The 16,920-nt window shown below is 40.3% G+C and overlaps 1 protein-coding gene across 7 annotated transcripts; it reads left to right on the top strand.

Annotated features, from left to right (window-relative positions):
• Window positions 1-316: 316 nt before the first annotated feature.
• On the top strand, window positions 317-15,974 carry pias1b (protein inhibitor of activated STAT, 1b). Of its 7 annotated transcripts, none has more exons than XM_080736029.1 (15): window positions 317-352; window positions 2,561-2,993; window positions 3,285-3,369; window positions 3,494-3,541; window positions 6,312-6,402; window positions 6,493-6,627; window positions 6,778-6,883; window positions 7,541-7,614; window positions 9,763-9,923; window positions 10,299-10,429; window positions 10,521-10,698; window positions 11,161-11,300; window positions 11,425-11,462; window positions 11,756-11,800; window positions 13,965-15,974. In XM_080736029.1, exons 1-15 carry the CDS (start codon window positions 329-331, stop codon window positions 14,310-14,312), a joined length of 2,037 nt encoding a protein of 678 aa, XP_080592155.1. In that variant the 5' UTR covers window positions 317-328; the 3' UTR covers window positions 14,313-15,974. The 7 variants fall into 7 exon arrangements, with proteins under 7 accessions (XP_080592155.1, XP_080592156.1, XP_080592154.1 ...); XM_080736028.1 differs by having other exon boundaries at window positions 326-352; window positions 11,137-11,300; XM_080736025.1 differs by lacking the exon at window positions 317-352 and adding an exon at window positions 697-735.
• The last annotated feature ends 946 nt before the right edge of the window (window positions 15,975-16,920 follow it).

Genomic DNA, 16,920 nt, shown 5'->3' with positions numbered 1-16,920 from the left:
TGTAGGCTACTGTCACAATCTTTATATATAGCCTACTCTATGGTCACAATGAAACTGTACCTTTTCCTATGCAAACTTCTAACATACTTCAATCAATCAATCAATCAATTTATCAATCAAGCTTACACTTAAAAGTAGTTAAAACTACAACCAAAAGTAGTTCGAGCTAGCTATATGTTTTCTCTTTACAAAAGAAAGAGAACAATATTCAGCGGTTGCATCATCATGCCAAACAACGACAGGACACAGAGACGACCACCTCGCTCTGCTGTCCTCCCACAGTGTCCCCTGAGGATGGATATTGCGCGTGCGCATCCAGAGTAACAAGATGGCGGAGAGTGCGGAACTGAAGGTAAAGCGAAACACAGCGTTACATTTGACAAATAACCCGTACACTCTCAAAGGCGCGTCTTACCAATCATGAAAACACGGTAAATTGTTGATGCACGCGTTGTTCTAAAGTCCACGGTGACAATAATTGCGGACCAGCCGGACTGTTAGCTTTCTGCCTAGTTAGCATTAGCTTTGTTATTGTTGCCGAGGTTCCGTTAGATATGGGAAGGTTCCTCTCCTGCAGACAAGGCCTCACAGACAAGCCTGCATTTTACGAGACTCGAAGTTACAATATTGTTGTCTGTTCCACATCAGTTATTGGTTAAATTAGCCACCAAACCCAAGTAGTACAGTGTAAGCTGTGCTGCCATGTATGCTACAACGGAATCTGTCTATTCCATGGTAAATCAACGCAGTTTATGAACATTAGCTACATTAGCTCGTAGTAGTAGAACACTGAATCTAATCAAAGCCTCACTGTTCGTTCCTGTTTCGTGCGTTTCATTTACAGAGATGATCAACGTTGTTTTGATTGGGTTAAAATCGCAGATAAGTTATGTTTAATTTAGTCAAAGATGTGTATAACAGCATCTGCCAGTTAATTCATTCAATTCCAGATTTGCCCCTCCCCCCGTCACCTGAAATGTAATGCATTTGGTCTGTCCACGACTCCACAACAAACGGTTTTGTTAGTCTTGACTTACTAAAGTGACTTATGCTCACTTCAACATTTGAATTTCTTTATTCTGATCTCAAGAGCACCTGTCACAAACACACACCTGTCCTGTCACTCTTGTTTGTCTCTGCTCTTGCACGTCCTAGTTTCTTTTTTTACATGATCAATAGGATCAAAACATTTTGCAAACCTGAAAGGGTTAATCTGAATGGCCAAGAATCATCCTTTGATTGTCAGTGTCAAGGATTCTTATTTTGTATTTATGCAACCACGTTTTCAACTATAGTGCTGCTGTTTGCTATGAGAATGATGATTGTGTGTGAAATCTAACCTGTTGCATTTCCACACCTTTCATGTGAAATTGACAAGCTTCATCTGTATATTTGACAATCCAGACCAGTTCCTCTCAGGACAGAGCAGGATAGTGCAGCAGTACAGGGAAAGCTCCACTGGTCTATATTTCTGGTGTAAAAACAAAACCTTTGATGCTGTCTGCAGCTTCATTAGTTAAGGATGAAAGAGAAGTTGAGAACGGAGGTATATTTCTGATTATATAAAACTGCACCAACCAACCACACCACTGAACCTCTGGGAGATGGAGCGTGTCACTGATTGTAATTGTCTCTAATTGACCTAATCAACTTTTAGAAATTGGAATATATTGTGTCAGTATGTGTGGCCAGGCACTGTTCACATTCAGCTCAGCACCAGCTTGATTTGTTGTGTGCATTCTGTGCAACAATAATTCCATGTTCACTGGATTATTGCAATATCATCGAGATGATATTAAAGATTTAAAACTTGTTGCCATAACAAGTAGTTATTATGATAAGATTTATTTTAGGAATTTTCAATTACAAGTGAGTCAGATCAATTTGGTTATTACAAAATGTATTTTAAAAGGAGTGTGTTATTTCTATGCTTTCCACTGTAGGGAGTTTGTTGACATACTGTAACATGTTTTCATCCTTCGGATGGAGAACTGCTGCACCATATTGCTTACAATTATGTCATTAGTATGAAATATAATACAAAGGTTATTGATATGCAGAAAAAAAAAGAAAAACTCTTGAAGTACAGTTTTGACAAAAAGCATAAGCAATAAGCATGCATAATTCCAATGTTCCAATTCCAATCCTTCCCTTTTCTAAGTTCAAAGTTAATGATTCTCTCTGTGTAATTAGAATTACCCTCTCAATGCTTTGGAACACTATTACTATGAGAAAAATGCTTTTTGATTATTCGATTAATCAAAACTGTAATCAGCCGTAATTGCAGCCCTAGTTTCCCACTGTGGCCTTAAACAACCATACAGTCTTCAGGAGGTTCAGTGTTGCTTGAACAAGATCATTTCTTGGTTCAAAGATAAAAATTACAAATAGAAAAGAATGTCTGATATTTAAGATGACAAAATGTTAAAGCCTAAAAAAGAGTGGGAGGCTGAAGTCGAAGAACACAGCCTTGTTCCTTCCTTTATGTCAACAAGGGAAACTAGACTTCCATGTTATTGTGTTATAGGATGTTTACTTTGTTCTTTTTAATTTTCTCTAGCAAATGGTTATGAGCCTTCGAGTTTCGGAGCTCCAAGTGTTGCTGGGATACGCAGGCCGGAATAAGCACGGACGGAAACACGAACTTTTGACCAAATCGCTACACCTGTTGAAGGCTGGCTGCAGCCCCGCTGTGCAGATGAAGATCAAGGAGCTATATAGACGACGCTTTCCCACCAAAATGGTGTCTCCGGTGGACCTAGCCCTGCCCAACGTCCATTCCACCTCCAGCCTACCTGCAGGACTTACTCAACTGGGCTTCGATAGTCATGGCGCCCCCTCGCCCCTGCTGCCCGTGTCTTTACTTGGTCCTAAGCATGAGTTGGGTTTGCCTCACCTCCCCTCGGCTCTGCACCCCGTACACCCAGACGTCAAGCTCCAGAGATTGCCCTTCTATGACATGCTGGATGAGCTCATCAAGCCCACCAGCCTGGGTGAGTCCAGTCTACCACCACCGCCACTGACAGCAATCTGATAATGGGAATTATTTTACTCAACTCATGTATCCAGTAGGCCAGTACCCACAGTAAGCGCATGGTAACAACAGATATCTAGAATGTGTGGATCTCATGTTGTGGAACAGAGTAGGCTCTTAGAAACGGTATTATTTGTTGAATGTCAGATTTAAGTACGTTACGGCCAAATTGCATCTTTGTTTTTACTGAAAGTGATAGCTACTTTCTTACACTAATTTTGTGTTGCTTTTTATCTTCTTTCTTTTCTAGCCTCAGACAACAGTCAACGGTTCCAGGAAACATGTTATGCTTTTGCATTAACACCACAGCAAGTTCAACAGATCAGCAGTTCAATGTAAGTGTGGAATTGCATAATCATGATCAGGATTTATCACTTGTTGCTTAGATGTTTGACCATCAACACTTCTCTTTGTATACAGAATAATCACATTCATCTATCTTGTATGTTAATCCCATAGGGACATTTCCGGGACCAAATGTGACTTTGCTGTTCAAGTACAGTTGAGGTAAGATAAACATGTTCTCATGCTGAGCTTCAGAAAAGGTTTTCTTGTGGTGATGGAAGTGCTCACACTGTCCAAATATCCCTTGATTATATTAGTACCTCTCCAAACTTGGCAGTTTGTCTTCTAAGCATCTCAGCAGTACTGCCTTTCTACACCGATTTTAGGGCTGTTCTTTCCACTTTGTTCATTGTGTTGAATGTAGCACTGAGCAATATATTGTATATTAAATTCTCCAATATGAAATATACATGTAATTGTAAACAGATGTAAAAAATAACCCCATGTTTGCTATATATTTAACGGTGTAAGGAAAATTGATTCATTAACATTGTACATTTCATTTATACATTTTAATTGATAAATTACATGCAGATTGTGGGATTAACCAAAATGAGTAGTACACAAAATAAATCAAAAAATAACACCAAGTACTGTATAAGATGATATTCAATTTATTTCATATGTGATATGAGATACAATTTTATTCCAACAACATAGATATAGTTGTGACTGTATACATCCTCACTTCTGGTATGTGTAAAAGTGAGTTTGATTTATTTTTCATATCCTTGCTGAATTTTCACAACCAAAGCATGCACTCCATTGACGTCATCAAGGGATTAAAATGATACATAATGTATGGGTGCACAGTGCACACGGCTAAGGATGCCTGGTACCCTCCCGGTCAAATGACGGGTGGAGAACGGAAAGGTGGAGTGTGTTGCAAGTGTAAGAGCATGTAGTGGTTGCAAAACAAACATGCATTGCATGTGTGTTTACTTATGTGTTTATTTATTTGGTCCTCCTCCACCTTGTGGGATTTTGATTTAGAAGGCTACTTACTGCCACTGATTCAGTGTGGGCAGGTCAGGCCTCTGCTGCCAGGCAGGCCCATCTCGTTTAAGGGGACTGTGCCCCATAAATAAGGAAATATGTTGGTGACAGACTAATGTAAAAAGAACGTAAAGTGAAATATGGGATATGGATGGATATGTGCCCTGTGATTAGGAAATTCCCAATAACTGATACAGAGCTGCATCATGTGCTCTTCAGAATGAACCTTGCACTAAATCATACATCCACATTGGTAGAAACGTTTTCTGTGTACTGTATGTGCTGGCTGCTGGGGGACCAGTTATTGTAACGAATGGACCACCGTTTTTTTCTTTGTCATCATGAGTTTAATGCATCCATTCTTTTTTTCTAACCGGCAATACTTTACCAACCCAGCCAAGCCATGTGGTATTTAATTGGATGAGAGTTTCAACACAATTTCATCACTTTAAGATATAGTCTGAAAGCTTGGCTACAACATTATGCAAATCTACCTCCATGTCTAGCTGATGTGCTTTGTAGCACTTACTGGTTTTCCTGGCACGAGGAAAACCCTGTTCGTTGATGCTTTGTTAAGTCGCTCTCTCTGTATAAGAGTGTCTGTTAAATGCCTAAATTATTTGTTCTTTAGTAGTTAGTATAGTTTTGTCTTTGATCATCTGGAGTCGGTGGCATTTTAACTCCATAATCGCAGCAGAAACATTTCTTCAACAATCCTTCAAAAGTTTACGCAGAAGGAAAGGCAGAGAAAGAGTGCGGTGGATAACATTTTAAATTATGTAGAATAAATAGTTCATAGCAGCACAACTCTTCATTTGTATGTAATTACTGTAAGGTTTCAATGTAGCTAGTCCTTTAGTGAGGCGAGTATAGATTTAACTGAAATGAGTCTCCAAACATTTAAAAGTAAAACCTTTAAAACAATACCTAAGTGCTATGTTACAACAGGTTGCTATGTCAAATAAATATAAGATAATTTAACATGTTGTCTTAAACATGGCATTAGTTTACACATAATCCATCGCTCCAAACCCTATAGATTCTTGACATGTTTTGTATTACAAGAGTGAATAAATGACACATGGGAATGTAATTGTAAACCTGTGTTCACAAAGTCATGTCTTCATTATTTGTAGGAATATAATGCCGAAACCATGACAGAATGCACAAAAAACTGTCTCTTACTCACTTACTTTATTACTGAGGTATTTGTTTATACAGTACTTTACTTTTCTTTTTCTTTTCTTCTTTTCTTTGCATTTTTGACATAAGATCACAATATAAAACAATGTTAATAGTATCACAGTGTTTTGAATCGTTAGCACTGTATCATGATGTCTATTGTATTGATATTGTGTCGTTTGGGTGGCTGGTCCATGATCAATGTTGTAATATATACTGTCTGCAGTACAGTATATACTTTTTAAGCCATATCGCCCAACTCCATTTGTAGGGAGAGTTCAAAACCAAATTAATGGTCATTAGTTGTGTGGTATGAAAATGACACTTGTGCATCCACGTGCAACAGCATCTCAGTTTCCAGATAGGCTGGATTTCAGAATTCAAAGCATGCATCTATACTTTCCAGGAATCTCTGTCTGTATGCCTTGCATATCTCAAGAACTGTTCATCGAATTGACTTCCCCAACAGGCACGCATTCCAGAATTTGGAATTTTGTTTACTTTATTGTCTATACTGAATAGAGTGTGGTCCCGCAGGGACATCTGGCAGTAGCTGAAATAAAATGTAGTAAGATAACAGGAATATTTTGTCGCAAACTTGGTAGAATGTTTCCACACATGCTCGTCTACCCCATTCTACAACTGTTGGGTTAACGGTGAGAAACTACACATTTCTCATTTAGAAATGTTTCTGACAGATATCTGAGAGATATGTGAGTTTATTCCTCACACTGTCACTGTTCTTTTGTTCCAGATTTTGTTTATCAGAGACCAGTTGTCCCCAGGAGGATCATTTCCCCCCAAATCTGTGTGTCAAAGTGAATGGCAAACCCTGTAACCTACCGGTGAGTTCTGACCGTGTATTTTGTGTCCCATTTTGCATCCAGTCACAAATGATTGTTACTAATTTGCAATGTATGCCTCTACCCCCTCAGGGATATCTTCCTCCCACCAAAAATGGAGTTGAACCAAAAAGGCCAAGTCGCCCCATCAACATAACTTCTCTGGTGCGGTTATCCACCACAGTCCCCAACACGATTGTGGTGTCATGGACCTCAGAGATTGGCAGGGTAAAGAGATTTGTGCCACTGTGTTTGCATTCTAGTCTCTATGAAACGGCTTTGAAGGACAATGTAAGATTGTGATGTGTGATAATATTAATTACTTAAGCATGACCTTAACCATTCACCTCATTGTTTTTCTTTTTGGTCTTTTGTCAGAGTTTTTCCATGGCTGTGTATCTGGTGAGACAGCAGTCATCTACAGTGTTACTGCAAAGGCTACGGGCCAAAGGAATTCGGAACCCTGACCACTCCAGGGCTCTGAGTATGTGGTTTCTTGATTTTAATGTAATGCCATCCTGCTGATGATGTCACACCGACATCCACATGGTGTTATATCGTAGTTGCAGAGACATAAAAAAAGAGCAATTTCCCCTCTGCCATTAACGGGCACTAGTAACAACAGTGAACTCTGGTTTAGAATGGGAACGAAAAATAGTGTTGTCTCTGCCAGCATTGACTTGAGTATAATCAGATCATCGAACTACTTGAATTGGGGCCGGTGTGTTTTTGTGTGTTAAGTGCTTTTCTTTATTGTTATGTCACAAAGCCTCCTCAAATGTCACAGCCGGAGCATTCTTTTAAAACTTTGAGTTTGTATTAGTGTTCCTAACACCTGCCAATGGACAACAGTGTTTTGATGTTGATTTGTATATTTAACAGTGACTGGGCAATAAGCTTATTCTCACTGTTGTCACATTTAAAAACAACTGTAAAACAATTATAAATGTATAAAAGCGTGTATCCATGTTCCAGAGACACGCACACACTTACACCCAAGTACACTCATGTAAAGATAAAGATGAGAAGAGGCGTGATGTATAAAATGTATGTATGTAAAAATGACATATCCATGTAATATAGAAATTATTAGATTAATTGTACGTACTAATGTCTGTTTTCCTTATGTTTTATCTCACAGTCAAAGAGAAGCTAACAGCTGATCCAGAGAGTGAGATCGCCACAACCAGTCTACGAGTCTCTCTCCTTTGTCCAGTAAATACCGCACACTGTTTATATTTAGAAGAAGACTAATACTAAAGTTAACTGTCTAGATAGATATACTCATGTTCTGTGTGATCGTTGTCAAAGTTGGACTTGCATGCCCCAAACTACTTTTTGGGAAACAATGTCTTCTAGGTCTAGAGCAATGCAAGTTAGATCTTGGTTTCAACAAGTTATCAAGACATACAGTATTACTACACTACATTAGCAAAGGTAGTACCATCTTCATCTGTCCCTGAGGGGCAATTGTGCTGCAGATAACTTCCACTTAAGGGCAATTTATAGTTACGTATGCTTGATTTTGTGTACGTTTTGGGTGAGAGAATACGTACGGTAAATCCGTCTACATGCATAGTTCCTCTACGTTATTTACGCTCCAATTCTGCTCCCGCTGGGGCAATTCTTCTCCTGTTGGGGCAATTCACCCTTTGTCAAGTCCTGCCCGTTGTCCCGCCCCTCTTCACACCCATTGGTTGCTGTGTCTCGGTGGGACACTCCATCCACTACCATTGTAATTCAGTTGCTTCGTATTGTTATTCTGTGTATTCAATTCTCATTTCAAACTTGGTTTCAGTAAAATGGAGCTGCTCAGTGGCAGTATAGTGACTCAGAATGTTTTTAAATAATTTTATTTCTCCAAAAATTATGTTTTAGCAAATTCAACATAAAAAAGGCAGAACCAAGGCGGGACAAGGCCCGACAAGGCCTTCTGGTTGGTCAGTCAGGGACCAACCAGAAGGCTAACAAAGGGTGAATTCTGCTCCCGTTGGGGCCGCGTGCCACATGGAGGTGGTTCTGAATCTGCACACACATGTAGCATTTAGCCAAAATATGTAGAACGGACCACAGATTATTTTGACCCGCCGTGATGTTTGGTATAATACGATTACGTGGTAACAGTCTGGACTGGTTCTGCTGTCTGTCGCAACGTTATCACGGTAAATGCGCCATGCAACTCCGCAAGGGTACAAATTTAACCACATGGATGCGGACCCGGAGTAATTATAACAAAACACACGTACACACCCGCTCTATATTGAACATAATTCCCAAGTAATAAATGAGCCGCTGAGCTAAATCATCCTCACAAAGTCCTATTTCTGACCATTGTGTCTTTCTCAGTTTATGGGCAGATCTATGTAAGCAGGTCTCAGAACGGGCTGTCTGATTTTAGGTCTGATTGTGACATCACAATCGGGACCTACTGCTGTGCTGAGTGGAGGTTGGGGAGGGGTGGGCAGGCCTGAGAAGGAGGCAGGAGGAGCTGGGAGAGGGTTGGGAAGGGGTGGGCAGGCCTGCTGAGCAGGAGGTGGGGAGGAGTGTGGGGCCAAAACTGTCTCAATGGCCACACGAATAGCTGCGGATCATAGATTATAGTATGCCCTCAAAAAATGTCTAGAACACACCACTGGACACAATGTTATATACATTATTTTTAAATGCATGGTGTAGAACCTTTAAAGGACAACTTTAGTTTTTTTACAACAAGGGTTCATAGTTTAGATTGTAATGAAAGAATATAAAAGATGAGTGTTAAAATTATTTCATTTACTTCTTTCTATTGTTTTAGAGATTCTTATTTCAGTGGTTGGGGGCATGCGTACAAGTGGCTAAATATGTAATTTTACACAGAATAAGCCCATTCCCAAGATACAACGCAACCTTTCATGGTTGGATGTGACTTAAGGGGGCTAGAAGTGTTACTATAAATAGCAATAAAGAAACTGCTGACTTATTGTGTCTAAAAATACATATTTTGCCACTTGTACACATGCCCCCATGCGTACGCAGGCCCCATATTTTAGCACGGTAAACGCAATAAAACAATAGAACGAAGCAAATGAAAACATTTTAACACTCACTTTTTCTTTTCTCTAATTACAATCTAAAATATGAACCCTTGTTGTAAAAAAAACAAAGTTGTCCTTTAACTAATGATGACATACATTCACATATGATATGATACCTGAATTTCCCTCCAGGGGAATAATAAAGGTGTATCTTGTCTTATCTTATAACCCTAACCCTACAGTAATAAAACCAAATCAATCAATCAGGAATTAACCCACTTTGTTCTGCAACATGCTATGATTAACTAACTTTGAGCTAATTGTATTTGTGTGTATGTGTATTTTTCAGCTTGGGAAGATGAGACTGACAATCCCCAGTAGAGCAATGACGTGCTCGCACCTTCAGTGCTTTGATGCCACACTTTACCTCCAAATGAATGAGAAGAAGCCAACCTGGGTTTGTCCGGTGTGTGACAAGAAGGCACCCTATGAACACCTCATCATTGATGGGTGAGCTAATGTTACACCCTGCTCCACAGGCATGGATCAGCAGAAAACTGTTTTCTACTGCCACATGCACCTCAGGTTTTTGCTTGTGGTGTCATCTCCTAGCGCCGTTAACTCCATTCATTGTTTACATCAGTATTACATAAAATCGGATGTTCACTATATTTTAATAATTGCAAAATTTGTCCACTTAATACATATCACACATTGTTATCTGATCTCTTGTTTTTCAGTGTGCAAATTGTATAATTTTAGTGAGGTATCTAAAAAGCACTATTGCCCATACAGCTCGGTTGATTATGTAGACAGGAATCTTTTTGAAAACAAAAGATAAAAAATATGTTTGACTTGAGTCTTATTTTGTCTGATTGCCAACAGGTTGTTCATGGAGATTTTGAACAGCTGTACAGATTGCGATGAGATCCAGTTCAAAGAGGATGGGAATTGGTCCCCTATGAGGTCAAAGAGGGAGGTGCAGGAGGTGTCTGCTTCGTACAATGGAGACTCCGGTACGTAGCGTGCAAGCAAATCTTTCACACCCTTAATGTGCCCTGAGTCTGGTCCATAGTGATGAAGAAATGTTTACTTTCATTTTTGTAGATTCATGTCGGACGACGGCACATGAACAGAAGTACAGCTCGTCAAATGACAACGGCAAGAAAGTGGACGTCATCGACCTGACATTGGACAGCTCCTCGGACGAGGAAGCGGACGATGAGCCTCCTCCTAAACGCGCCTGTCCCTCCATGTCACCCTCCTCTCCACCTGTAAACAAGGGGTGAGTTTCCCAACCAGCAGTTAAGAAACTTGATCTTACATTAGATAAGGCATCAACCGGGACTCAAACAGTTAATATACATTGGCACTAACGTAACCATTACATCATGGGCTAAAATCCCAAAGCCTTTGTCACATTTCATGCCCTTGATCTATACCAGCACTTCTTATCTTCACATGTTATCGGCTGTTTAATTATTTGGCTTATGTCTTATTGAAGGTTACCCATGAACATTCCGGTAGTTTCTTGCATTCCGGTAGTTTCTCTTGCATTGATACTGTGTTCTACAACCACATCTGATCTTTGGCCAATGCAACGTCAACAGATGGACTTAAAAATAGTTTGTTATATGAATATAATTGTAAGCAACCTTGTTTTTTATATCTGTTTTGTCCACCCCCCTCTCTCTAACCCTTCTTTCTTTCTGTGTTTCTGTAGTGATGTGAAATTTTCTCCACTTAGGGTGTTGAATCTACACGGCCAGTCCTCCCCTGTGTCCAGGGCTCCCAGTATGCCTGCTGTGGATACAAGTTACATTCCACCGCCTCCACCCCTCATCCAGGACTACCGCCACTACTATCACACACCCAGTGACCTGCCAGGTTGGAGCTTTCACTTAACCCTAAACAGATCCCTATCTTGTAAACACAGCTAATATAATACATCTTAACAAAGAATGGAACAAGCAGTAAAGGGACTAAATGCACCTTCTTTCATTTCTTGCAGATCTTAACTTCTTCTCCTTCCTCCAAGGCGATAATCAGGTAAACAGACTTGTGTGTGGTTAACGAATATTTTTTACAAACATTTAGCTGACATCATTATGTAGTTTATTAACGTTTGTAAGGTTGAAATACAGCTATGACCCACATATGTTTACACAGAGTGAATGTTTATCATGGTATGATAATTGGTATTTATTTAGGCTCTTTTCAAAATGCAACCTTAAAACATGACAAACAAATGAAGGCATAATAAATAATAATAGCCTAAATTGTTGGATATCAGGGCAAAGAAATACAACATTGACACTAACTAAACAAAATCACATTTCCAGCTGAGTCAACAGATCAACACCGACCCAGGCTACTGGCTGCTTGAGGTTGGCCTACATATTTTTTTTAAGGACAATTAACGCCTCAATGTGTTCTGGTGTCAATTTTAGTGCATAATCTGTTGACCGGGATTGGGTGAGAGTCTGAGAAAGAAAGACAGAGAGGAGTGAATGGAATCAGAGCATTACACTCAACTTTGTCATCATCCTTCTTACTGAAATGATCTTAAACTGAGCAATCTCAATCTCAATCCTCTGGCTATTGTTGGATGTTTTGGTATTCTCTTGGTGTACCCTCGCTTGCTCTGATCAGCTGGAAGTGTATATTAACCTTCCAGAAATTTAAGGCAACCACCAGAGTCTAAAATTAATGCTATTTCTTATTATAATTTGTTATTATGTCTGCCCAAATTTATTTCAAATAATGAACCATGTCTCCCATTATTTAACTAAATAATATTGTTAACAATTTGTATTTATTGTTATGAAACATTATGCAAATGTTTGAATGTAACACTCTTTGCAAATTGCTTTCGATAAAGGTGCTATTGAACTAAGTAAGTAAAAGAGCTAATTGTCTCTTATCAGTCGATATCCCTTTGTAAGGCGCTATCAGGGAGATGGTGAGGTGGAGTGCCACCCCTGCTGTCAGCTTCCAGTACTTAGTGCACATCTTAGTTTTCTAAGAAGTAAGCAATTTACCCCGAGTGAGAGGACATTATGCTCTGATAATGTCCTGTGTTAGGGGGTGATCGGACGAGGCGAAGCCGAGTCCGATAACCCCCTAACACAGGACATTATCAGAGCATAATGTCCGACCCCGAGTGGTAAATAGCTTTTCTACCACTTTTTCCCATATACATGAAAGAAAACACATAGTTGTAACTTGCAAGGATCTTAAGTTACAATCATTATTGCCTATAAAACTTCCGCCATAACAACAAATAGTGCCACAAACAACATCTTCTACTCACCACCAGATGGCGCCAACTCCATGCTGAGACAGATGTCTAGCTTACGCGACCGAGTATTTCCCGGTGAATCTGTGCGCAAAGGTGGGGGCCGATGGGCAAGGAGGGTTGCGAGCTTATGAGAAACAACTAAAATAAGACCTTAAAACCTGGCGAAAACAGTTGCGTGCATTAGCGCAAATGGAAAACATTCAATTAACTTCTGAAAAGCCTACACGGCCTTTAAACAGCGTGCATACGGTGCATTAGATGAGGATAAATGAAATCATTAAATGGAAATCATTAAATTAACTTCTGAAAAGGCTTCTTCTAAGCCTACACTATATAGCCTACTAAAAACGAGTGAATCTTGCCACACGTGAATAATTGTGGTTCAGTGGTTGTAAACAATAACACAGACAATATAAAATCCTTAGTCTAGTTGTGGGAAGAAAAGGATATCATCATCATCATGGCCCCAAATAACTTTTAAATATCTTGCAATTGGAGACGAGTCTCTTACTAAATCGGCAAGAGTGCCTCTCATTTTCAATACATAAAGGCTAAGCTATAGAACCTCTCCATCATCAGCAATAGTCAGTGGTGGTGCGTGTCCCCCAGACCCCCACACTCCCAAGCCCCCACCTTTGCGCACAGATTCACCGGGAAATACTCGGTCGCCTAGCTTACAGCTAAGCTAACGTCAGTTAAAAGCACCGTTCCGGCCGTAAATAGAGGCTGTTCGCTTCCAGAAAGGCATAGGTTCAGAGAAAAGGGGCTTTAAAGTTGGCGGATTGCATTGGATCCAAATAAATCGGCGACGATAGTACGCACGTTAGTAAACATAGAACCGCTGCGACCGTCATTTGTTGGTGGGGGGAAAGGTGTTCCGACCATAGGTTCCGACTCCCTCCTGAAGTCCCCGGATGCGTTCATCGCGTATTGATCTCGGAAATGTGCCTCATTTGCATGTACATCCGGACATTTCACACATTCCGGCTATTGTGGCCTCATTTACTACTGTTTTAAGCCAATCACAATCCAGTATTTGAACACGTGACTAGAAAAAGTGGTAGAAGGCTTCTTATACGCTGAGTTGGCGGTATCCGGCATCGCACCCAGAAACGATTCAAAGACAAAGGCTGTGCCAGACCATTTTAATTGTTGTAATCACGAGTACACACCATTCAATGACTGCATAGACGTATCTGCCGATGTCACTATCCTCACTCTTTTCTTTGTGTCTTTGTCTGATCCTTCAGCATTACAACATGGTGATGGCGGCGGCAGCGGCCGCGTCCGCCTCGGCCTCGGAGGACCACGACTTGCTCCTCAACCGCTTCCTGCCCTACGGCTCATCCCAGATGTTCCTGGAGCAGCCTGGCACACCCGGTGGCAGCACTCTGACCGGTGCCAATGGGGGAAGCAACAGTGGCAGCACCAGCAGCCTGGTGTCCTCCAGCAGTCTGCGGGACCGTGACAAGGATCGGGAGAGGGACAGGGACAGCCACGGCATCTCAGCGGTGTCGAGGTCTTCGGCGGAGGCGGCAGCCATGGCTGCAGCGGCGGCCATGTACGGCTCGTTATCCGACGTTATCTCGCTCGATTAGAACACACACACAGTCTCACGCTCACACACACACACACACACACACACACAGAACTGAGAACAAACTGGTGGGAGAACTTGAGAACAAGGAGTTCCTTTTGTAAATACAGAAGAAGTGGAAAAGATGAAAGAATACAATGCTATGTACAGAGAGAAAAATCTATTTTCAATTTTACTTATCGTATGTATAAAGACTTAGGACGCTTCCTGTCCAGTGAGTTACTTCAGTTGATATTTTTCTGTGAATACTGAAGACTTTTTTCACACCTTCATGTGGTCCTTTGATTAGATTGTACCTTTTGTACTTGGTTTCTACGTTTTATTTGTTTCACTATTCCATGTCGATGGCATTATCTCTATATAATGTAAAGTGCACACACACCTGTACAAGGTGACAACTTATGGAACATAATACTTAGAATATAAAGAAAATGCAGAAGAATGCGTAACATTATTTTTATTTTCTAAAGTGCGTACATATAGATTTTTCAACAGCAGAAAGATCTATGATTTATTTTTTACCACCGGTAGATTTTATTTTCTGTTTATTTTTCTTTCAGACATTCAAGCTGTGGTTGTTATTGTTATTTTGTCATTTTTCATGAATTATTTATGATGTAAGTTATGTTGGTTATGTGTTTTAAGAGCATTCCCAACGCCTTTAGGAGTTGTTGCCACTAGAAATGCAAAAACAGATGCTAGATCCTTCTGTTGTCGTAAATCTGCACTCGTATTTGCTTGCTCAATTTATCCGTGCTCTTCTATAGTGAAATAACATGATTGTTTTATAGTTCAGAGTGTGATTAATATGTACACATATTAATTGGAAATTGGTCAATATTGTTGGACCAGGCATATTAATTTGTGGGAAGGAAGTGTATTGTTTAGAAAAGAAATGTGCTTCTGCCTGCTTTTGTCACCAAATTATTAATTTGGACTTATTTAAATGTAAAATAAGGGATGAGGACAAGTTGTTTTGTCACAAAAACATGAGACCACTATCTGATATTGAGTTGTACACATATTTAGTAAAGTACCATTGGTACTTGATGTTGACGTTATCTCCAAACATGACTTCAAAATCTGCGACAAGGCTAGCCTCTGGTCCATTGATTTTTTTTTTCTTATTTAAAATGCATACAGGTGTTGAGTGCAGTCAGATTTTTAGTACTTGCTTTTTACATAAAGTCAATTTTGACCAGTGAAGGGTTCACAATTATAGAATACAGTTATGGCATAGTTCCCGGCTTTGCATGCCTGATGATGTACTCTCTGCAAACCGCCTGCTTATTACTTTGTGAAACCATAACACACGCACAGCCTACTTTGTGTTCAGTGTGTTTGCTGCAGTCGAATACTGAAAATACAATTGTGATGGCCGAGAAAATAATCATTCAAGTTATTTTGCTCCCTTTGCTTATTCTCCTCCTGACTTGTGCATATAATTAGGATTATTTATTATCATATATTTTTTGCATTTGTTTGATCTGTGGATATACATTGCTGTCATTGTATGTGATATTTTTTTTTGTAATTATATAATTAATGCTATTTAAAGATACTGTTGCTTGACATGCATTGTAACATTTTTTGTTCTATTTCCCTCTGTCCGTTTTACTATCAAGATGTCAGTAACACAATGGACTGATCATTTTGACTGGCTCCCCAGGTCTACTGTGCAGTTTGATATTTGTATGAATTAAAGCAAATATAAGAAAGCACATCTTTGTAGTTGGTCAGAGATTAGTCCTGATGCAGCTCCCCATGTTTTCTTAATAAATACAGCACGGTATACTATATACGTCTCCTTTCAGAAATATAAAATGAAACAACCACTTTGAATTTTGTCCAATGTAGTAATTGCGACCGTAGGTCGCATTTACTACCAAAACCTCCACAGGCTGTCTGTGAGTGAGTCAGTGAGTCCGTCACACGTCACACTTTTTCCCTGCTTATATCTCCGCACCCGTTGACCCGATCCATGCCAGATTTTACACACACACTCCTTGCCTGCCAAACTACAACCTCCAAGGACCCCCGGAGCCCCAGGGACCCCCAGATGTAAAAAATGACCAAATGTGCAAAAATGACCACCCCAACGGGGCTGCTCACGGGGAATTCCCGGGGACCACCGACTCCTGGTGCTCCAGAACGGATGCAAAAGTGGTGGCGCCCCCAGTGGAGGACCCCCTGCCACTGCAGCGCACATAAAATGCCGTAACTCGGGCTAGGAGCGTCCGGGAGAGCCGGGGCCGGTACCTATTCGTCCGCCAAGGCAACGCGGAGACCCCACCCCTCATTTCTCACATGGCCCTATTCTAGCGCCACCTTCAGGCCGATTTTTAAAACACATTTTTGGACACTGCTCCTACAGTTTTTGCCCTAAAATCACGAACATCACTACACAGCATGTCTACACTCATGTCATCAACATGGATCAGGAAGATTTTGGAAAAACTATTTTTTGCCCTATTTGTGGAGATAAGCCACCTACGGTCGCTTATCTCCCGATTAGGGAGTCTTACTGGTCATAACCAAATTCACCTGGCCTGCAACCAGTAAGATGCCCACATGTTTCAATTGTAAAATATGGAACATGGTGTGACTTA

This window comes from Nannobrachium achirus, assembly GCF_963921795.1.
Source record: "Nannobrachium achirus genome assembly, chromosome: 11".
Classification (NCBI taxonomy): Eukaryota; Metazoa; Chordata; class Actinopteri; order Myctophiformes; family Myctophidae; genus Nannobrachium; species Nannobrachium achirus.
The sequence above is the reverse complement of the archived record's forward strand: the minus strand, read 5'-3'. Positions and strand labels throughout refer to the sequence as shown.

Coding starts and splice junctions, on each gene's coding strand:
- pias1b (XM_080736024.1), top strand. CDS start 703: ATGTATGCTACAACGGAATCTGTCTATTCCATG. Junction 3,542..6,311: donor GCTGTTCAAGTACAGTTGAG/GTAAGATAAACA, acceptor CTTTTGTTCCAG/ATTTTGTTTATCAGAGACCA. Junction 7,615..9,762: donor GAGTCTCTCTCCTTTGTCCA/GTAAATACCGCA, acceptor TGTATTTTTCAG/CTTGGGAAGATGAGACTGAC.